At 38.5% G+C, this 23,785-nt stretch overlaps 1 protein-coding gene across 1 annotated transcript in view; it reads right to left on the bottom strand.

Annotated features, from left to right (window-relative positions):
* The window catches only part of slc12a7b (solute carrier family 12 member 7b), a gene marked incomplete in the record, with an annotated part of 78,138 nt that overhangs the window by 16,756 nt on the left and 37,597 nt on the right, over nucleotides 1–23,785 (bottom strand). The window contains 14 exon segments of the mRNA XM_014027734.1: nucleotides 160–279; nucleotides 508–606; nucleotides 760–878; nucleotides 966–1,140; nucleotides 1,804–1,861; nucleotides 2,126–2,224; nucleotides 2,349–2,516; nucleotides 5,023–5,234; nucleotides 5,315–5,556; nucleotides 6,153–6,283; nucleotides 6,394–6,448; nucleotides 8,877–9,023; nucleotides 13,653–13,781; nucleotides 14,641–14,735. Of these exon segments, the coding sequence (XP_013883188.1) occupies nucleotides 160–279; nucleotides 508–606; nucleotides 760–878; nucleotides 966–1,140; nucleotides 1,804–1,861; nucleotides 2,126–2,224; nucleotides 2,349–2,516; nucleotides 5,023–5,234; nucleotides 5,315–5,556; nucleotides 6,153–6,283; nucleotides 6,394–6,448; nucleotides 8,877–9,023; nucleotides 13,653–13,781; nucleotides 14,641–14,735 (1,849 nt within the window).

Here is a 23,785-nt window from a genome sequence, read left to right as displayed (position 1 = left end):
CATTAAATTCCAGTGAAATATATTTATGTTTGTGGTTGTAATGTGACAAAATATGGAAAAGTTCAAGGGGTATGAATACTTTTGCAAACCACTGTAAACTTAATGAATCCTAATGCTCACATTCTATCACAGATGTTTTGAAAGCAATACAAGTCCTACCCTCTGTACTCGATATACTTGTAGATGCAGAGTGCGATGAGCACGGCAATAATAGCATAATACCAGGAGGAAATGAACATGATGGCAAGACACAAGCTCATTCCCAGGAAGGACAGGGCCCTGCAGAAAAAGAAATCAATGTTAAAAACAAATAAACAAAAGCTTATTGGAAAAAAAATCACATACAACCTTAACATGAGTTTACATTTATACAGCCATTTATCTTTATATTCAAGAAAATATCTTAATGAAATAATGTTTTTGGACAAAGTAGCTGAAAGGCTTACTGTTTTTTAACTATTAAAACCCAGAATAAACAATAATAGGTCTGCGATGATAAATACCTACCAGTGGTAGTATTTGAAGCGTGGTCTCCAGTTGGGCGTTCTCAGCAGGGTCTGAAGAGCGCAGGCCAAGTTGACGAACAGGTAGCACATGAGGAAAAACCTGCAGGTGAGGAGGGAAATTGACAACAACTCATTCATCCAAATCGTCACTTTTAATTGGCTTTAAGAAGAGGAATACTCAAGGCATCACAGTTGATCATTGATGAGCAGCTTTCATTTAGTCTGTAGAAATACTGTGAGAACCGTTACTGACATGGAAAGAATAGGAGCCACGGAGTCCAATGAGGCGATGAGGATGCCAATCTCACAGATCCCAGCAGTCAGCAGCAGAGCATACGTAGGTTCTCCATTAGCTTTCCCATGACCAAACACCTTCAACCAGACACACACAGTCATGCACCAACATTGAAGCGTATTCGAATAAAGTCTGCTTTGACCAGATTTGTATTTGTGTCTGACCTGTAAGAAAGGGACAATGCCATCGCGTGCAATAGCTTGCAGCAGACGAGGGGCGCCGGTCAAACTCTGCAGACCTGCCCCACAGCAGGAGAAGAATGAACCAATCACAATGACCCAGGGTGAGGGCCAGGACAGAGTGCCTATAACAAGGTTCCCTTTCACAGAGTCACCAAACCTGCAGCACAAAAGCACAGATTAAACTATAGCTAAAAGCAAAAGCAAATGTTAAGTTAGGAGTTCAATCACTGCAGCATGTCAAAGTGTCTTCTGACAACTGCTGACCAATAAGGTCATTGGTGCATGAGTGAGATTATGCAAAATGCTTTAAATATAGTGTGTATTGATAAATGAAAGCACAAATGGGTGAATAAAGCGCTTTGCAGAAGCTGGACAGATAAAAGGCATTAGAAAAGTTGTTGACAATTTACCAACATATTTTTTATTTAATGCTGAAAAGAAGCAGAAATGCAGCTTTAGTTGTTACATCACACAAACTTGACATGTCTGCAGTAATCTGCTTTGATCTAAAGAGATGTTAAAACCTTTTATACATGGGCGACTTAAAAAATAATTTATCGTGTCAGATCAAAAGCATGTTCCTCTTGACGTTTTAAATTACGGAATACATTTAAATAAAGCAAATCATGTCTGCTAAAGAAGATTTTCGAAAAGGAAAAGCAAAAAAACAAACAAAAAAAAAACAAACAAAAGGGTTGCATGTTGCATTATAAAGGTCATCAGGCATAAAGCAATCACCAAATCTATCACACATGCTGTGGCGACCTCTGCAGAAGGGAGCGGCTGAAAGAAAAACCACATATATGTGCTAAAGTCTTACTTGTCTCGAAGGAGGACTCCCTCAATACAGGCACCAAACAAAACCACACTGGAGATGTCTGGAAGGTGCTGCTCAGGAAAACAACAGCAAAAAAACTTACAGGCAACACAAAATAAATTAATGTCTTCAGTAATATTGGTTTAATGTACCCTCAAACAACATTCCTGCCAATTATGTATATTAGGGAGCAGTGATGCTGTGGAACAATAGCAGTAAAAGAGTTTGAAGACTCATTAATATGTTACACTACTGATTACACCTTCATAAAACATTATGCAACAGGATTTCTTGTTTGTTGCTACAGTACATGGTGAATGGATACAGATGAAGGAAGTAGTTGCGATAGCAAGAATGGTTCCAATAGGGATGGATTTCTGCGCATCTCTCAAGTCACCTGACCGGTTAGAACCAGCCATAATACCTGAAAGGCATCAAAAGAAAGAGAAAGAGAGAAAAAAATCAGACAACACCTAAAATAAAATTAAACTGCATGTATGCTCAAATAGTTTGTGTATCATTGTGTGCTGCTGTAACTGTAGTCCCACCAGTGACAGAGGGGAAGTAGATGCCAACCAGCAGTGTGAAGAATGTGGTGATGTCGTTGACCACATAGGGTCGGTACATGTCCTGAGCAGGGTCACTTTCACCAAAAGAGGACAACTTYTTGTTTTCTACCAACATATTAAGAGGGCCGTACTTGGACCACATGTTTTCTACAAAAGAAATAAAATAAAAAAACAGACAGCAATGAGAGCACTTAACAGAGGCAGTCTTCTCATTAGGCAAAAGGCAGAGTTGCGTAAGGCTTCACGAAACTAGGAGCCAGATAAAATAACTACCGGTAATAAGCTTACAGAATGAACTTTCAGGTTCAATGAGGCAGAATGCATTTGTGTTGAATGTAAAGCTAGTCTTTCATAGCCAGCAGTTGTGTACAAGTTATACAGTATATGGTACATATGAAGTGCAAAATTGATGCAGTTAATGAACAAAGCCGACCCTAACTCTTACTTTTGCAGTGCAACATGTCATCAGTGTTAGGGGCTCTGCATGGTCCAACCAACCCATTCTCACTCCCGACTCGTCAACACATTGACGCTTGGTCAGGTATCATCTGCGTCCAGTTGTGGACGCGTCGGGTACCCCCCTCATGTCAGTTCTTAACGAGATGAGATGGAGGAGGAGGCGCACGTTGTCATATTTTTGAAAAGAGTAGGAAATGCATGACAACTAACCGTCCCAGACACTAAATTTAACTTCTATCAGCCCTATACAGCCTATCCCTGACCTCAGTACCTAAAAAAATTAACCACTAATCCTGATCCCTCATATTAATCACAGACCCCCAAACCAAAGACCCTTAAGTGGTGCAACCCGGAAATGCTGTGGGGGGCAATGACTGATGCGAGGAGGGTACCCGACGTGTCAAAACTGGACGCAGATGGCACCTGACCGAGCGTCAATATGTTGACGAGTCGGGAGTGAGAACATGTTGGTCCATCTGAACCTGCAAAATTGTCTCTCATTGTCACAGTTGTGGGATGAAAATCATAATTTCATTCTCAGCTTCAAGTCTTTTCACCCCCTCTGCATACGCAATTGTGTGATTGGTCAGAAGTTTGTAGAAAAAAGTTTGTGTAAATTATTGTGTGATTGGTCAGAAGTTTGAAGTTTGTGACCTAAAATTGAACGTTTGTATAAACTGGAAAGCACTCAAAGAGCAATGGTGACATTTTGATTATACTACTCTGCTTCCAGAAATCGACTGTCTGCCAAAACGTGTTGTGCTTCAATAGTGACAGATTTGTGGCCCAAGTAACTGTGGGTGTCAGAGTGGAGATATTTGTTTCCCCAGAGTATAGACCCCAGCAGGAAAAACCTGTGTTGTAACGTATGTGGACCCTGAAAGGTGTGTGCAAAAACGAATATCAAGCAACCACATGACCACGCATTGACTGGCTTTGAATAGAGCATGCTGAGCACCTTTAGTCTGTTGAGATGGAAGCAAATAGTGAGGATTAAAACTCCTGCCACTAGAGGGGACTATTGTTCATTTTTAAGCCACAATGTGAGCAAAACTTTTCTCTAAAGTAATCTGAGAAATAAAATTCATGACCGAACAGTTGTTTTAAAAAGATGCATATTGTTTATTTTCTATTTGAATGAAATATCTACAAGTAAATAATTAGTGATTTTCCGGGGTACTGAAATAAAATGTGTATCAATGAAGCCGCTGCTCCTTCATTTGTTGACTTAAGTTAACACTTCCAAAACAAAAGCTTACAGTGATTATTGAGTTTAATTTCACTTTCTTTATTACAAAAGTCCTGCATCAGTGCTGCYGCTTTTCTTTTATTTAACATTGCTACAAATGTTTCATCACAAATCAAACAATATACACTACATCAGGGGTTCTCAAACTGGGGTCCGCGAGGGGCATCTTGGGGGTCCTCAAAAAGATTTCACTGAATTGTTAATTTGGTTTTTATTTTTAAAAATGCATGGGAAACAATGAACTAATAAAACAAACGTAGTAAACTAAATAAAAAATAAAAATTCCCATGACATTTAGGGGTTGAAATGACAATAAATTATCTTTTAAAACAGCATGGGGTTTATGAGGGTCCCTGGAATTTTTTTCGCCATTGTAAGGGGTCCCCAAACCCAAAAGGTTTGAGAACCCCTGCACTACATAATTATGAGTCCTTAAAAAATGTATGTTACTCTCATAACTGCTGGTGGTGGAGCTCCTATGCAGTTTTGTAAAACAATAATGTTCATCATTTGCCTGATCAAATGTGTAAATGGTAAAAATTGGACTAAATGTGACCTAAAATTGAACTTTCTGTGAATGTCTTCATAAATTTTTTTAACAGTATTTATTGATGGTTTGCTGGGAACAAATGTCATCCTTTATTGGGACTCAAACTTTGGTCTCCTGCACTAAAGTGTTTTACAATATCCACAACATATTTTATAGTTTAAAACATAATCAGGTCCCCATGTCTGTATGAGCGCAGGCAGAAAAAGAACTGTTGTTTAAAGACAGAACAATTCATTGAAGAGTAAGCTGATCATAATGATTACTCTTAAGTGCTCCACAAAAAACAACAACAACAAAAACATTAGTCTCCTAAAATCAAAAACAAATACAGAGAGATAATAAATACAGACTTTACACATGAAAAAAGGTCCACAGAGGAAACATGTTGTTCTTACCTGAAATGACTCCACTAGTCAGACCCGGGATGCCCTGTATCAGAGTTATGTTATTGTTGACAAAATACTCGTCACAGGTGGCATTGAGCTCAGGTCCATCACAGAACAGCCTCCAAACTTTGGTCGTGACTGTCTCATTGCCTATAATCTCAGTCTTTAGACACTTGTCAAAATTCTGGTTCTGCAGAGTGCGATTCCCCAGCATGCAAACACTGGATGCACAAAGAAAGACTGTTAAATAGAAAAACTTTTTAAGGGCCTCAAATTGAATGCAAATGACACTTCCACTCACGGAAAATCTGGCGGGTCAAAGATGGTCTTGATGACTCCGGCGTAAATGGCAAGAATGGAGAGAATCACACAAGCCAGGAAGACAAGTGCTAGTTTGTTTACATATTTGACTCCAACGAATACAACTATTGCCATGAGTATCAGGCATAACGTGCCATAAACACGCATGTTGTTCAGGAGAGCGCCAGCTTCATCCTCCTTTCGTTCTGCCTCAAAGATGGCTGCTTTAGGCACAATGTAGGTCTGAAAAAAAGCAGATACAGCACAGAGCATAACTAAGATGATAAACAACAAACAGTGATAGCATAGGTTTAACACTCAACGATAAAGAATATAAGAGTGCAAACTGTGGTCAAGGGCTGGCTGAGCTTTACTGTCAAAATATGTGCACCAACATCCGAAATGATCCATTGGACCAGTAAAACTAAAGACATTTTAAGATTCCCAGCTAGCAGGATTAGCAGCAGCACATGTCTTTGCACCTGAAGCCTCTGTTCCAATAGAGGGTTTTCAATTTCAGGATTTGGGCTGAGTAAGAAAGTCCCAACCACTGTAATCCTTTAGACAAAAGCATGTAACAGGTAATGGTCCTAAACCATAAAGCAGCAGCTGAGACTAGCGCATGTTAGGTGTTGACACTTGAGCTCTGTTAATTAGCCCTGCAGAAGTAAAGGGCAAAAATAGCATGAGCTGTAAGAATCAAAACCATTGCCCATCCCTGAACTAAACTATAAATATCAGCAGCATTGTTGAATGTCACTTCTCTTGGATATTAAAGTTTGGGGTGAAGCAGATAAAAAAAAATATAACTTATATAGGCACCAACAGGTTTTCCTCACCAGCAGAATCTCAATTGTACCCAGGATGTACATAGAACCAGCAAACGTCGTCCCAAGGTAGAAACACAGACCCACTGCTCCACCGAACTCTGGGCCCAAAGATCTGGATATCATATAGTACGAGCCTCCAGCTAGAGAGCAAGAACAGTGGAAATGTTTGTATTTAAATCAAACATAAAAAGTACAGTCTAATAAAAAGTGTCAGATAGATAAAATGAGCATTTGATTGAAAGCGTCCAACCTGGTACAACACCATTAGTTGCAATGGCACTCATGGATATGGCTGTCAGCATAGTCTGTGGAAAAATGAGAAGCAAAGAAAGGTTTGAGGATAAAACTTTAAAAAGGGAGACCTTCATGGCTGGTATTAATATAAATGTCTCTTATAGCCACTAAGTACAGTCACATGTTTTAATCCTGCATATAAAAAAACAGCAAGGATTAGTAAAAAAAAAAACCTTCATACCTACAAAAAACTTTTGGTTCAATGAATTTTTCTAAAACAATGAAATCCTTGGCTGGTTAATCTGGTATTTATTTTCTTAAATTAGGAAATTATGCTCTAAATCTTTTGGATTGGTAATGGATACAAGCTGTTATGTGAAAACACTCATTGTGGTTGTTGATGATATCTACATCAGTATGTTACCTAAGAGTGCATTCCGGATGAGAGGAAGGTCAGGACAAAGAAAAAAAAAGATTAAAACAAGTGCAAAGACAACAAGAAAAAAATATAGTAAATATATAATCTAGCAAAAATATAAAAGGATGAAATAAGCAGTATGGGGAACATGAAAAGAAAACGGGGCAAAGGAAGGCAAAGGAGCAGAAGGCAGAGAGAGAAGGAACAAGGACAAAGATAAACCTTGTGCTCATGAGTGGATGTCCGGTTTTAAGTGACAGACACGTTGGACTAAAACCAATCAGCTCACAGTTTCCACTGAAATCCTAAGCAGCTATACGGCGGCCTGTACTTGACCACCAATAAATGAAACCAAAATATAGTCTTGGAAAGCATATTTCCACTTCTGAAATCTAAAAAAATATTCCTCATAGTCCCTTCTGAATCACCCACTTACAGTTACAGTTTAGAAATGTAGCATCAGATCTTTAACCGTTTAAAATAACTATAAAAACTGAGCCAACTTCACAAGGCTGTACGTTATCACATGTAAGAAGCAACTGAGGAGTAAAAAGATTCTGTTAAACTAAAATGATGTACACAGCTGAGTTTACCAACATCTAGAGGACAATTACTCCATATGATGTATCCTCAGAGTATGATCTGTAAGCAGGTTAATGGTGAAGAGCCATCAGTGTGAAGTCAAATGTGGTCTTAGAAATGAAAGTGACCATTAATCTGTCTGACTAAGCTTGGCTCTTACGTAACAGAAAGGGTGTAAGGGAGGGTTAACCCTGCCAATACACACACTGGCTGGAGTTTATTAAGAGAATGGAGTTCCCATTCTGTAGCACCATCGGATGTACAGCACCACAGATCAAATGCAGTGGGATCCACTGGGAGCCTGCTTTTAGCACGATCTGAAAGAACGAACACATTTTAGACGTGCTTCTTGGTTAGAGGCAGTTTCAATGCCAGTCTGTCATTGTGAGACAAACTTGTTTCCCAATAAAGAATTTTAATGCAAGTTAAGTGTGTCACCGAGATTATAGTCAGTGTTTCAGGTTGGTACTTTCCATGATTAATCTGGAATAATCCATTGTCAGCTGTGGGACAGACAAATATAGTCATTGTGTGGGAGTGCATGCCACTAGGTTTCTGACATTCTGCAGATGGACAGATTAAATGTCAAGCCGGGGACAATTAGAATCACAAGGACTGGACGTATAAGAAATAAGAAGTCACGCTCATATTTCTGTATTCATGACAAGAGCATAAACCTTAAAATAATCCTGAACATTCCTGCACTAATGAAATTTCACCAACTTTAGCTCRTCTTCATTGGCTCTCTGTGAAATTCAAAATAGACGTTACAATCTTCCTTCAAACATACAAAGCTCTCAACAAGCAGGCTTCATCTTATTTTAATGATCTTATTGTTCCATAATTTCCTAACAGAGCACTTCGCTCTCAGACTGCAGGTTTACTTGTGGTTCCTCGAGTTTCTAAAAGTAGAATGGGAGGCAGAGCTTTCAGTTATCAAGCTCCTCTCTTGTGAAAACAACTTCTAGATTTTGTCTATGATGCTGATACTGTTTGCTTTTAGTATGAGGCTTTTCCCTTTTTGGTCAGTTCTATAGTTAGGGTTGATTACAGTTATTCCTGAGCAATCCTTTGGTTATACTTTAACAAACTGATCTGTTATAGACTGCAGGAGAACAAACTGACCACTTTTCCTCACTCTGCTGCTGTTTTTACTCTCTCTACTCCATGTTTACACATACAGTTACTGCTGTCATTACCTTGTTTTTCTTATTTCCATAGAACCTGCACCTTTACCACTTCTGTTTTGTCTGTGTCTCTTTCCTGTCCTTGTGCTATATTTGGAATAAACTGATTTAATTAGATTTGGATCTAAATCCATTTTGCACTGAATTTGGACTTGTTGTTTTTGTCTAGTGTTCTGAGAAGTCTTGATGTGAAGAAACAAAATACAAACAAACTGAAGTGAACTTCTTTGTTAAATCATTTTAAAAAAAAAAACCAAATGTCTACAGTAAGAAAAATTCTATAATAATAAGTCCCAGTGAGTAAGTACTTACACATGAACAGCATAAGCCGACAATAACCAGGGAYTCCAAGATGCCGGCTGTGCCGACAATCCACGTAAGGCGCAGAAACAGGATGACCCCCAGAATGTTTTGGAGGCAAGGGAGGTAAACACCCATGAAGGTCCCCATTTGAGGGCTCTGTAGAGCAGGCAGGGTGGTGGGAGGTACGAGGGTGTGACAAGACAAGGCAGACAAGGTTTGGCGTGTTAAGTTATTCAGGATATTCAGAACATTTCAAAAAAATAATAATAACAATAAAAAAACCCAGACAGAACTGGCAAAGGCCAAAAAAGTAAAATACATAACATTTTTTACTTGTAAATTAATACATTGTATTGCACTGCTTCAAGCATTCTGGGAAATAGTGTGCAAAAGAAACAACACTAATGCATCAAATTGTGTTAAATCACTATACAGATGCAGTAATCCCCATTAATCATTTTCAGATAAAGCTAAATAAATGAGTCTGTGTATCAGGTATAGTTTTATAAATTAAAGGCAGAATTAAAGTCTCATGGCAGAATTTTAAACTAGCTCATTTTAAGGAAAGAAATAATGGAGCTGTACCCATTTTGGTCAAATGCAATCTCACAATATGACAAGATGTTACACTCAAAATACATGTTGCTGATGGAAAATTACTGATAAATTCAATTTTAGCTTAATATCTGCAAAAAAGACGGTGTAATAGCATCGTTGTTACTAATGTTGACTAGATGTAGTGGTCTTCTGGGATTGGATTGACTATAAAATTTAATCCAAGTCAAAGGTTTGTAAACAGACAAAATCATGAACCACCATATCGTCGTAGGAAATAAAAAACCCTTTGGAATATGGCTGCGTTATGTGCAAAACATTCATACTGTGCTTCTAAACATGTTTTGGTAAAAACACAACTCTAACTAAAACAGAAATAAGACTTACATGTCAGAGACGAAAACACCAGTAACACATTTCACTCTGTAGTGTCCAATATAAAGGCATCAAAATAAAAACATTTCAATTCAAACAGCATTCCTTACAGAAATGTTAAATGGTGACATGACGCGAAAAAGACACAAGTAAAAATAAAAGAAAATGCTGTGAAATTTACCTGAAATGATCAAACGGCTATTATACGTGACTGATCTCCAGAACTGGCCCCCTTGTTCCTGACAAAGAGGGGGCGACAGCAGCTTCATCCACTCATCTACGTCTCTGACTCATTTTAAAACTTTTCTGTAAACCAGTAGGAGGTGGCCAAAGCTGATTTCTATGCAGGGGACAGGATGGGGCAACTGACATGGGACTTGGGTTGTGGTTAGAAAAACATCCATCTGCTGCATGGGGAAAAACTCTTAAAACCTTATTTACTATTCCATGCCTAGCATTCCTTGGAGGACTGCACATCACCCGCCACATTTTATGCCTGAATTTTAGAACATCTTTTGTTAAGAAATAATGAAGCTGTAGCCACTTTGGTCAAACATTACAAAGTTATGCACAGTATTTGAACACAAGATGTCATGCTCAGAGTAAGTGATGAGGCTAACTCGTAGCGACTACCACAACCAATTTTAGGGCAATATAAAATAACAAACCTTCTGACATATTTGTGTTTTAGAAGGTCAGTTGTCTGTGGTGGTCATCTTGAGCCGGGCTGACTAAAAGTTAAATCGGTTGTAGATGTTCTGTTTCACTAAAATTCAACCAGTGGTTGATGAGATATTTTGGCAACAAACAGGCCCTCAAATGCACACAGACAGATACACTGTCTGCCATTACACTTCACTTGCAGGTGATAAAGGAAGGTATCCCTCAGAGACTTAAATATATAGATCACTAGACTGAGCCCCGCCCATCCCGTCCACTGGTAGTGTCTGTGACAGCATGGAGGAGCAGAAACAGACCAAACAGGGCAACGGCTCACAGCCACCATAGAAACTAATAGATAAACAGCAGCTGAACCAGATCTGTTTAACAGATTATCGGTCATGTTTTTACAATAAATTAATAATTATGTTAATTTAATTCAACAATCATGTAAAACAGCGGATTTATACCAGAAAAATATACTTATAATTTATAAGTAACAATGATCTAAACCAGACCTGAAGTCAGCCTGTAACTTAGACTTTAGCTAGTTGAAAAATGATGACTTCAGCTAGTAATAAAGTATATTTATTATGTCCTCCTATCAATCCATCCATTTTCTTCCGCCTATCCGGGGTCGGCAGCTTCAGAAGGGAGGCCCAGACCTCCCTCTCCCCAGCCACTTCTTCCAGCTCCTCCGGGGGAACTCCAAGGCGTTCCCAGGCCAGCCGAGAGACATAGTCCCTCCAGCGTGTCCTGGGTTTTCCTCGGGGCCTCCTCCCAGTGGGACGTGCCCGGAATACCTCACCAGGGAGGCGTCCAGGAGGCATCCTTACCAGATGCCCGAGCCACCTCAACTGGCTCCTCTCGACGTGGAGGAGCAGTGGCACCACTCTTGAGTCCCTCCCGGATGGCCGAGCTTCTCACCCTATCTCTAAGGGAGAGTCCAGCCACCCTGCGGAGGAAACCCATTTCGGCCGCTTGTATCCGGGACCTCGTTCTTTCGGTCATGACCCAAAGCTCATGACCATAGATGAGGGTAGGAACGTAGATCGACCGGTAAATCGAGAGCTTCGCTTTCTGACTCAGCTCTCTCTTCACCACGACGGACCGGTACAGCGCCCGCTTTACAGCAGACGCTGCGCCAATCCGCCTGTCGATCTCCCGCTCCCTTCTTCCTCCATTCGTGAACAAGATCCCCAGATACTTAAACTCTGCCACTTGAGGCAGGGCGACCCCCCTCGGATTTGGAGGCACTGATCCTCATCCCGGCCGCTTTGCACTCGGCTGCGAACCGCTCCAGCGAGAGCTGCAGATCTCGTTCCGATGAAGCCAACAGGACCACATCATCCGCAAAAAGCAGAGATGCGATCCTAAGGCCACCAAAACGGATCCCCTCAACACCTCGGCTGCGCCTAGAAATTCTGTCCATGAAAGTAATGAACAGAATCGGTGACAAAGGGCAGCCTTGGCGGAGTCCAACTCTCACCGGAAACGAGCCCGACTTACTGCCAGCAATGCGGACCAGACTCTGACASCGGTCGTACAAGGACCTGACAGCCCGTATCAAATGGCCCGGTACCCCATACTCCCGGAGTACCCCCCACAAGGTCCCCCTTGGGACACAGTCGAACGTCTTCTCCAGGTCCACAAAACACATGTAGACCGGTTGGGCGAACTCCCATGCACCCTCCAGGACCCTGCTGAGGGTGTAGAGCTGGTCCCGTGTTCCACGACCAGGGCGAAAACCATACTGCTCTTCCTGAATCCGAGGTTCGACTATCCGACGGACCCTCCTCTCCAGGACCCCTGAATAGACCTTACCAGGGAGGCTTAAGAGTGTGACCCCCCTGTAATTGGAGCACACCCTCCGGTCCCCCTTTTTAAACAGGGGGACCACCACCCCAGTCTGCCAATCCAGGGGGACTGCCCCCGATGTCCATGCGATATTGCAGAGTCGCATAAGCCAACACAACCCTACAACATCCAGAGCCTTAAGGAACTCAGGGCGGATCTCATCCACCCCCGGGGCCCTGCCACAGAGGAGTTTTTTGACCACCTAAGTGACTTCGTCCCCAGAGATTGGAGAGCCCAACCCAAAGTCCCCAGGCTCAGCTTCCTCAACAGAAGGCATGTTGGCGGGATTGAGGAGGTTTTTGAAGTRTTCCGCCCACCGGCCCACACTGTCACGAGTTGATGTCAGCAGCACACCATCCCCACTATAAACAGTGTTGGTGCTGCACTGCTTCCCCCTCCTGAGACGCCGGATGGTGGACCAGAATCGCCTCGAAGCTGTGCGGAAGTCTTTCTCCATGGCCTCTCTCTATGCCCTCCTACTGTCATAAAAAATAATAAATATTTATATTTACCAGTCAACAATTAGAAAATGTTCTCTGGTTATAGAATGAAACCTGTCTCTATTAGCTAACCATCTTCTCAACAAGTCAGGTTCCTCTAACAGAAACCTAAAAATACTCACATTTATAATATTATTTTACACTCTGTAGATCTAAATATTAATCAGAGGACAAATCAGCTGTAATATTTAATAGTTTGCTAAATTGTATCATGATTCAACAGTGCTAAACTCTGTATATATGATCCACAAGCTAACATCTGTTAACCAGTTCAATAAATAACAGTGATTACATCGACTTTATAAGATTATTTTAATTTTAAACTGTTACATTATGTTCTGCTCAGATCACATTGAGCTAAATAAGATCAAATCTGCTTACTTGTGTTGTAAAATGAGACATTTTCCTGTTTATCTTCTGTTAATAAATCCATAACACAAACAGCTTTACTGGCATCATTTAAAACAATAAATAGATTATATAAACGGTAAAATATTAATAATAATTGGGTTAATATTATTGTTAATAGGTTTAATGATTTCTACATTGTCAGTCTTTTTCTGCTCTGTTGTCAACATGTACAGTAATGGGAAATCCAGACTCTTGACCGTTTTGCTTTAGCTGTTAGCTTCACAAGCCGATCACAGGGTCACCTGGTTTCTGAGCACTCCAGCTGTTCTATAGAACCTCTTTGGTTTCCCTAAAGGATCATGATGACCATATGACCATATGAAGTGTGCAGCTGTCAATAAACAGCTGTACACTTCCCTATAGTTCTAACAAATAGCAAACATTTTTCTAAAGCACCAGTACAGAGTTGATTACACTTGGCCTTTACCTTAACAGCTTTCTTCTTTGGCCCCTCATCTTCAGCCTCCTCGTGCTCAAAGGCTCCCTGGGAGAGGTTGGTGTAGTTAGCCAGTTTATTGAGAAGGGACGACACCATGGGGTTGCTATCCATCTCTTCCTTCAGGAGACGAAATAAAATGTTTAACATCCACAGCGTGCCACACTTGCTCAGCTCAGCAAATATCAACTATGCATCTCTTTTCCGTTCACTTTACTTTCTGTACAAACTAGGGCTCAACAAAACTATTTATTTAGGTTATGAGTGAAAAGATTTGGGTAAATGAAGTTATGCAAAAAAAGTTCAGGTTGTGTCTGTGGAGTTTGAATGCTGTCTATGCTACACATATTTTGTTTTATATATCACTGGTGCAACAGCTTTTGCAAGCTACTTTTTTTTTACAAGGAAGATGCAACAGATGAAGCTACAGCATGGTTACCTTATCACTGTATTTACTCATATGTCCTACAATAAGAATCTCCAACATGGATCTAGAGTCACACAGARGAGCTCCAAAACGGATTCAAACTGAGAACTCTGAACTCAGATCCATCTGCTGCTGCACAGAAAGAGTTCTAATCATTTATTTTTAATAATTTTAATTTATCATAGTGAATTATTATTTATAATTATTATAGCACTACTGTAGTCCTTAACATTATTATGTAATCAGACWGTCAAATATTTACGTAAATTTATTAATATTATATGTGAAGGTTAGTCGTGCAAATTTATGTTTGTATCAAACATGTAGCTCTTCGTGTTACTCTGCACCCCTGAAGTAGCTCTCAGTCTCAAAAAACGTGACTCCTGAACCATAACAATTCCCACAATTAGTGTCTTTGGTTTTTAGAATTTGTAATAAACATTGTGTGCTGGTGCTGCAGCTTTTTTTTTCTGTGCTAGAAAACCAACAATCTCTGTAGCAGCAGAGCTTTGAGCTAAAAAAGTTACGGTACAGCCCTGTGTTAACAGTTACCTCAAACAGCGCCATGTTGGTGCCATCGTAGTTGTTGCCTTTATCATGATCCGTGTTATTGATGAAAGGACTGTTTTCCTTTGGGACACCATCACCTGAAAAAAGAAACGTTAAAGATGAAGCAAAACAAAAGTGCTGTTTACATGTAAACAAATCATTCTGAAGTTTAAAGTCTTAAAATAATTTTGCATGTTTATTGTTTAGTATGCAATTTTTACTATGAATCTGAATGCATCTGAATTCACCAATCAGATTTGAATGATTTTCAGCTTGAATGGTGACAAAAAAAATGTAGTTTTTAATGGATATTATATTATTATTATTATTATTATTATTTTATTATTATTATTTGTTTTTATGACAGCAAAACAGCAAAGCAGCAATCAAAAATTCAGTTTCTTCCCTGGTCTTTAAATGCACCATGCTCTAACTTGTGTCAGGGATAACACGTCTTTCCTGTGGAAGTTTTTACTGAGTCAAGACTCCAAGTTAACTGTTTGTGATATCTATAAGATGTTTAAAAATAAAAGTAAGAGGAAGCTACTGAAAGGAAACAATGATTTCCTATAAAAGCACTCTATGTCTGCTCAGTCACAAGAGCTGAGACTTTCCAATAAAGAACCAGTATGGCTGCAAAACACAAACAAACAAAAAATAAAAGGCAAATCACTAAAGAATCAAATCTTAATTGAAAAAAAAATGCTAAGGAGTTTTAGTTGGGCTTTTTTTGTGTCAATTCCCCTGTGTAAAAACTAGAAAGACAGTACTATATTTGTAGAATTTTAGTAACAGAAAGTTCTGTATCATACAATAAGCATTTTGTTATAAACATACAAGAACATTTTTATTCAACAACACAACTTGAGGAAAAAAAAGAACTGAAAGCTGTCAACTATAGTTTCTGGGAAAAAAAATCATAATCTGCTAAAATACAAAACAGCCAAAAATATATAAAAAATGGATATGTGCATCTCCATTTTTAAGCATAACAAAAATCCAAAGTGAATCAAGATTTATATGTGACTTAAATGGGGTCATAGTCACTTCAAACCCCAATGTTTTATTCACACAATATAAACAGTTTAGTTAACTACAATTCAATATATTTGAGTGTTCTTTAGACTCCTCCTGTCATGGATAATAGAGCCTAATAATAGATCAATAGATTGATAATAGAGCCTTAAGACAGCACAGCAACACTTTTATAATGCAGACTATGTTGGTGACTTTGCTCATTAGCAGAAATTCCATCCTTTTTACTGGGCCAGCAAAAAAGCAACACAGAACACAAACAGAAAGCATTGRCTTTTGACCCATTCTGGTAACAGAGTAATGGCAATGATATTTAGTTCAGAATATGAACCCAATACCAGCGCTAAGGTATACCACAATGTTAACACAGTCTCATTATTTCTCAAAATATCACCTTCAATAAAAGGAGACAAATAAAAGGTAAGAAAACAAAAGTAACTCTAATAAAAAGAAAATTAGGCAAACAAACCTTTTTTACAGAGCAGCACAGTTTACTGGGTTTTATTATTATTATTATTATTATTATTATTATTATTATTATTATTATTATTATTATTATTAATAATACATATATATTTCTTTGGCCATTAAGCAATTTCTTACTGGAGGCGTGAACTCTGTTGATGTTTAAAACTATTGGATCTAATTTACCCAATCACTAGTGTAGGGGTTTTGGGTATATTCTAAAATGGATAATTTGTGAATTATTTATTTACACCAGTTATCTTACCTCGAGGCACCACGCTCTTAATTTGATCAAGGATTGACCCAGGAAAGAGACAAAAAACTGTAACTTTATTGTAATCAGTCTCACAATAAATGTACCCAAAATGATTTGATGAGTTCTTGTCTTATCAGAACCAATAATATCTCTTATCAAGACACAAAAATGAGATTAGCTTATGTTGGCACGTTCTCCACGGGCCATTTATTTACAGATTAAATGTATTTACAACTATAGTTAGTAAGAAGTGATGACATGTTGCACCAGGTAAAAACTGAAAGAGTTTGCAATCATGAGTGAATAAACAAACAAACAAACAATAAAACAACAAATAAACATAAAATAAACACAGAGGTGAGTTTGAGGCTTGGAGTGAGGTGAGGTGAGTTTGCTTTTAGCTGAGGGTTTAACTAAGGGGGTCCTAGTTAAATTAGGTAGAAAAATCGTTTAGTTTACCAAATCTCATACAAAGATAAGAATCAAATTAGTCTGAGCACCTGTGTGTCACCAGGACAAATGTTCACTTGTACCCTTTTGTTCTGCTGATGGCGGTACCAGGAGTAGTCGTCGGCTGACCGAAGGATCTCAGGTGATGTTCCCCGAAGAACTGCTTCAGTGTAGWGGCCGGTCAGACACTCAGGGTGTCTGTTCAGCTGCTGGTCCTTCAGTCAGAAAGGTGGGTAATGAGCTGATGACAGTGGGGTCCGGTCCTTCCAGGTGGCTGCAAGACTTCTTAATTTGATTTCCACTTTGTAGAGAAAACGAACTAAAACGACGCATGAATTACAATTAGCTTATTTAACTTCTATAAAATCAAACTCGGTTGTTGAGTCGATACTAAACGGTAGCTGTTCGTTCAACCAGYGGGAGATGCAGAATGACCTCATCCTGCCCAGCTCATGGGGAGGGGCTGGCAGGAAGGGCCTCTGCTGAGCTTCTGGCAAGCTGTTTTCTGGCTTCTGATGTTGAAAAAACTCTCTTGAAAAATAATAAAAATGTTATCTCTTGTCTCTTGACTTTACAAACTTCAGAATGGCTGAGAGATAGTCACATGGGGTGTCACCCGCTTCACTGACATCACTGTTCTGCTGCTATAATGATTGAACAAACACATATTGATGTGTTTACCTGTACAGTGATTAAATCAAGATATTATCACAGTGATTGAGTCATGATAGAAAAATGCATTGTTTCTTTTTCTTCCTTTTTTTACATTTAATGAAGAATGTAGGTCCTTTGTCTCAGTCACTGAAGAGTCTGGTTAAAGGCGTTTATGACCCCCCTTTGAAGAGGAGCGAACAGGCAGTCCTAATTGTCACTCCAACTTGTGGGGTTCAGGAATGTGGCAATCCTTATCTATTAACATTAAAGCGTCAGGAAGTCTGGTGGGGGTTGGTGTAAAAGATGTTTATTCGAGCCACAAAAGGAAGTTTCCATGCAAGTCTTTAGAAATAGTCTGAAGTTAAGAGTGGGATTTTGTTCCTTTCTCTGAGCAGTCATAGGAACAAGTGAAATCTAATCAGAAATGATTATTTATATGCAGGAAAATGCTACACTAGTAGTGTTTGCCCATGACATAGTGCGCCAGCTCAACCATGAAGGAAACTAAGCTAAGAAGCTAACCAGAAATTGTGTGCACTGTAAACAACCATCCCCTACAGGGAAGAGAGAAGTACCAAGCCAAACAAGACGGCTGTGAATGAGAGCTGCTGCTTTGTCAGACAAATGTAATTTCATTTGGAAGCCTTGTCAACACAGACTGGCTTCATTCACTTCCTCTGATGCCATTCCTAAACTACAGGCAGACTAAAACAGCGCAGAAAGTCAATGCCATCGTTCACAACTCCTCCTTCTGTTTGCTGATTGAAATTCTACTGGAGAAATCCTTCCCTTTGGTAGAAATCCCTGACGGAGCAGAGCAGGGAAAACAGAATTGAGCAGAACTGTGTAGGAAGGCAACAGCCAGGAGAGTAATTTGATTAAATAATGTCAATAAGTATGCAGGATACATAAGAAGTTGCACAACATCTGAGACAAGTATTAGTTATCCTATGCTGCCTTTCATCAGATTCATGTGTAGTGTTATTGGTTTGATAACACAAACACCTTTACTATTTCTAATGGGAACTGTCCAATTTTTTAGATACAAAGTCATGATGAAATTATAAAATAAAGTCTGCAGCAAACTGCTTTGAACTGCTACCCCTGACCTTTAAACAGAACCTGATGAGGTGAGAAAAAGTGTAACTAGGCAGCACTAATAACACTACTTACTCCCATTTACAGTACAACTAATTTTAAAATTTTAAAAAGACTATCTGACCAATACTGATGTATTATTGACAACAGTTAATTAGTTAGTAACCAGAGCCATAACTAGTCATTTTTACATTTTTGATGTATATTCTTTACAAGTTTAATATAGTAATACCATTAAAGTATAGTATTTTTTGCTCAAAGTTATAACATCAGATACTGACCCATGCCTAGTTGGAACAAGTCAGACTTTTCTGAAGTAAAGATTAGTACAGATTACTGTAAATCTACTTTTCAGTACAATTTAGGTTGAACCTAGTTGTAATTAAAACAAGCAGCCCTTTAAGCTTTAAATATATATCTTTGTATGTAAATCTGTCTCGTTCTAGTACTCAGAATATACTATAATACTTGTTGTGACTGCTTAAGTCTTCTTGCCCAGAGAGATTAGTTTTACCGATTGACTAAAGCATTCTAGCTTAGAGATTTAATTTTTCTTAAGGTTACTTTCTTCATTTATCTATCATGACAGTGCCTCGGGATTACAGCCAAATCCCTCTCACTGCAGTCAGGGATGCCCATGTGAGCCTAGCAGGCAGCAATCTAAGTTTTTTTTTAAATTTATCTTGGAAAGAGAAAACTGAATCCTAAACAAAAAAGGCTCTACTGTTGGTCATCCCAATAGTTTCAACTCCAAAGTCTGCTGTGTTTTGATTTGCAATTAAATCTTTCTTTCCAACATTGTTATTCTGCACTATGCTTATTTTGCTGAGCTTACAGGAGTTGTACACCTTGAACAAACTCTGTGTTTAAATTTAAATGCACCAGTCTGTATTCTAGATACACGAAAACTGTCTAAATTAGACAAATTACCAGACTTATAGGAGGTGAGTGAAAATGATGTAGTCACCTTTGAAGTAACRTGTCTATTTCTGTTTACACTTCATTTATACCTATATTAATATTTTCCTTGGTTCCAATGCACCACAGAAATGTTAGACTAAATTAACTCTTTGGCAGGTAATTTTCCTATGTTTCATCTGCATTCAAACAACACAGCAACACAACACAAGCAGCMACGTCTTTTTTTGACTTTGATTTCTTTTCAAACTTGTATTCATTTTTAATAGAACTCAACATAAAGATCACAAGCTGATATTTCATTTAATTTTATTCTCCATATCTGTGTAAACTAAGTCTCTGTTCGACAGTCTTTTCAAACCAATTAACGCCGTTACATTTCTGTTCCAGCCAGACAGAAGAAAGTCCACATTCTTCTAGGACTTGTTCAACACAAATACTCCAAGGTAACATATAAACTTCAATACTACACTATTCCAATTAACAGTATACATCTATGACCTAGATTCTGTTTTTTGCTGTTCAGAAATTTTGTCAAACAACAAGTTGTTCTCGCTTTAATTTAACAATAATGACAATATTTAATACTTTTCCAAGCTCCTGGTACACCATATGCTGACTTTTTAACTTGTAAAGTATACATATCACACACATTTAATGATGTAACCAACTGGTCAAAGAGCTCCAATGAAGTTTCCTGTATTTACTCAGAAGAGCAAACATTGCTCTGTTTCCTTTGTTAATTCTTTAACAGCATTTTAAAGTAGCTTTTAATTAAATGTAAACTAGAACAAAACTGATGTACTAAAAGTGTTTTCTACAACTACTTCATACTTAATACAATACTTAATGTTCTGAATAAAAAACCCCAGAATGTTTAAAACTAAATAGCTCACTTTACAATGATACATACATGCGTGAGTATTATTAGCTATGAATACATGGCAACAAAAACCAAAATTGGTCGGTCAGGATTAACAACATTTACATTAGGAACTTCAAAAAACGTCTAAATTATAGATAGAGATGTCCCGATCAGATACTCAGTATCGTATCGGTGGCAGATCTGGCCATTTTTTAAAAATCGGGTAGAATCGGGTTTAGTCATGTGATCGGGCTGATCCAGATTTTGCAACAGTTTTCAGCATCATCATGCTTTACAACTGCTGTTAAGAAGTCAAGATGCACACAAGTATGTAACCATGTCCACAGTGTGGGAACACTTTTCAATGGAAACAATGATGCTGAAACTGCATCTTACAAAATCTGCAAACTGGATGTTTCTTATGGTGGGAACAGCAGGGTTCGCTTTAATACTACCAACCTTGTCACTTGGAAAGAAATAAAGCTAGCGGATCTGTATCTGAAAGACTAATCATTAAAAAAATCGGATTGTATCGGGAGCCAAAAAATCTAGATCGGGACATCCCTAATTATAGAATGCCTTGATGGTTGAACGTGTAGGAACTGAGTTATTCAGACAAGTACATGAAAAGATGGAGGAGGAACACAAAACAGTTTATGTTCATCACGGAAGTAGAATGTCTGTGATTTTTTATGGAAAGTATACAACTCTGCAGGTCAGTACTTCTATTTGGAATAAAATTCTGGTACGTGTAAACACTTGTCATAATCGGATTAATTAATTTTGTACCCATACATTCAAATTATTTAATCTGAATACATTTCAATTTGATCAAAGAATTTTGAACATGGCAAGTGTCCTCTGTGCCTTTTACAGAAATGTCTTGAAAAGAAAAATGAAGTTAATGTGAACAATATTTGTATATTGAATGTTTTAATTGATTGACAAAGTCATTAACCATCATGACATGTTTGAAAAGAGCTTTAGTCACAAGAAAATTTCTGTAAGGTCATTTTCAGTCTAGAAGAACTACCTTACAAAAGGCTGTATCTCACTGGGCTGAGACTAGTGGCAACTGGTTGATGAACAACATTGACGAGAGTCATTCCAAAATGTCTTGAAGCATTTGTAGAGGTTCTCATTTTTCTTGTATGAATTGCAAAGACTCATAGTTTTGGCACTTATATTCTGAACATTGTGATTGAATGTCCAAGGTTAAAAATTCCCCACATTGATAAATAACCATGGAAAACTCTGGTCCAAATCTGCCGGTCTTCGTTTCACGTGTACTCCAGCAGATTCAATCACAAGCATGGGGATGGCTACCAAGGTGGGTACAAAGTGGCCAATTTGGGTACGATGCGGTTAGAGTTAAGCAGCAATATGATGTGAAAAGCCTAGAACGCAGTTACACAAGATCATGAAAACAAGCCACTGCTTTAAACTGTAAAACATGCATGGCTTGATGACTACTGGGTTGCAAAAACTCTGAACTGAATTAAATAAGACTACAACTGAAAATGTGCCTATTTTTGTGTAATTTTGATTCTCGAGCTAGTCTTCATCAGTCTCAGCCTAGTGAGATGCACCTTTATTAACCCCTGGCTGCTTTACATGAGTAACTTTTACTACTTGATCCAGCTGTAGGGGAAATAAGAGGCTTAGCCAGCTGGTAATCACAGGGAAAGTCATTATGTCCTTGTGGTGTGTAGATCTTAAAACAGTCTGAGAAGGGTGTAAGATGGACGAAAAGTTTCCCAATAAGCGTGGATAGATTTTAGATTGTGTCTACATGGGAGAGGGGACGAGGCTAACCTCAATTAACTCTTAGCTGACTTAGATCTCTCACAATAAAGCAAAGTATTTTCTAAAATAACACCATAAATCTTCTTTGAGACTAGGCAGCAGGCTAAAAATAGTAGAGCTATTTCCAAAACCAAGTGGCACTTCCATTTTTAAATTATGTCCACATGTAAGGCAGTTTGAACGTCAATTAGAAAGTGATCATTTGTATACTACACCAGGCATAAAGTCCTCTTGTTACAGTTTAACGGCACTAACATAGGTTTGAGTAAGACCTCAGTGTTTAAAGCAGGATTTTAGCAGACTTTTACTTTTAGATTAAAAACAAAGAATTTTCGGTAAAATTTGTTCAGATTTCTGTTTACTAAAACACCAAGGCAGTATCTGTGTTGCAAATAAGACAAAGATGACAGACAGCATGAATCAGAAGTTAATCTGTGGCTATGCCTGTTTTTCTAAGGATTTGAATTAGCAATAGACCAATTTTAATTGGCTGATATTGACTACAAAAAACTCAGTCAGCCATTCCTTCACATAATCAAGTACCAACTAGGAAAAAGAAGCTGCATCAGCTGCTACAATTAAGTGACTGGAGCTCACAATTTCGTTTTTTTCAAGCAAGAATGCTCCTTTATATGTTATTTTCAAGTGTACAAGTTCTTCTGTGGGTTGATAAAAGTGTGTTTATTTAAATTAAGTATTAAGTAACTGTTGTCACAGTTTGTTCAATAAAAAATACATACTGATAAAAAAATTAAATTAAATTTTAAAAATCTGTGACGTATTGGCCATCAGCTGTTTGGATTTCTGAAGACTGGCATCAGCCAATGAAAAACTCATCAGTCTGCCTCTAATTTGCACTTTGTTAAATCATCCCAGCAAAACAATGACATGTATAAATAAAATCATTTTTATGCTCGTAGTCCTCATAAGCAACAGATATTTCTCCCCGCTCATTAAATCCTCCGGCAACCTTGTAACCTTAAGTTGCACTTGCACATCAATGCTCTGAACAAGGCAAAAACCTCCAGCTGTCACTGATGATGTCAAACATAGTAATTACTAGAGCGGCTGCTGTGGCAGATTATGTACTTTTAAAAAAGTACTTCATTTGAAAAAATAAGAACACACAGGGATAGCAGTTGAAAATGCACATAAAAAATGCCTGTCGGACTGTCTTACTTACAATCTGAAGTGTTAAAGGGGAAATATCAACACTGTGTGAGTGTGCTTTGTGTGCTGTAGCAAACGGTCCTCAGGGACATGATCTAGTTTTATATACAGTAGCTGAAGTGAGATGAGACTGGCCTAGTTAACAGATGTTGGCCTCAGTTCACATTGCTCGTGCTGTCACATGCCTTCGTCTACATCATTTTGCATAAGAAGATGTGCAGAATGCCCACTTTGATTGCAGTTACACATGTTAACTGTCATTCAACATTTAACACCCAAATACTCTGGTTTTGTGTAAAAAGTTTGTTTTAGATTTGAAGTTTGGAGTGATCTGGAGCTAGCTGAAATTACGCAGTCAAACTATGATGTCTGAACAGCTGCATGAGGCAAAGACCACCTACAGAAACTTTCTACCATCTTTAGTGATACCC

The sequence above is a fragment of the Austrofundulus limnaeus genome, unplaced genomic scaffold (assembly GCF_001266775.1).
Source record: "Austrofundulus limnaeus strain Quisiro unplaced genomic scaffold, Austrofundulus_limnaeus-1.0 Scaffold679, whole genome shotgun sequence".
Lineage (NCBI taxonomy): Eukaryota > Metazoa > Chordata > Actinopteri > Cyprinodontiformes > Rivulidae > Austrofundulus > Austrofundulus limnaeus.
This window is presented reverse-complemented; position numbering and strand designations above follow the sequence as displayed.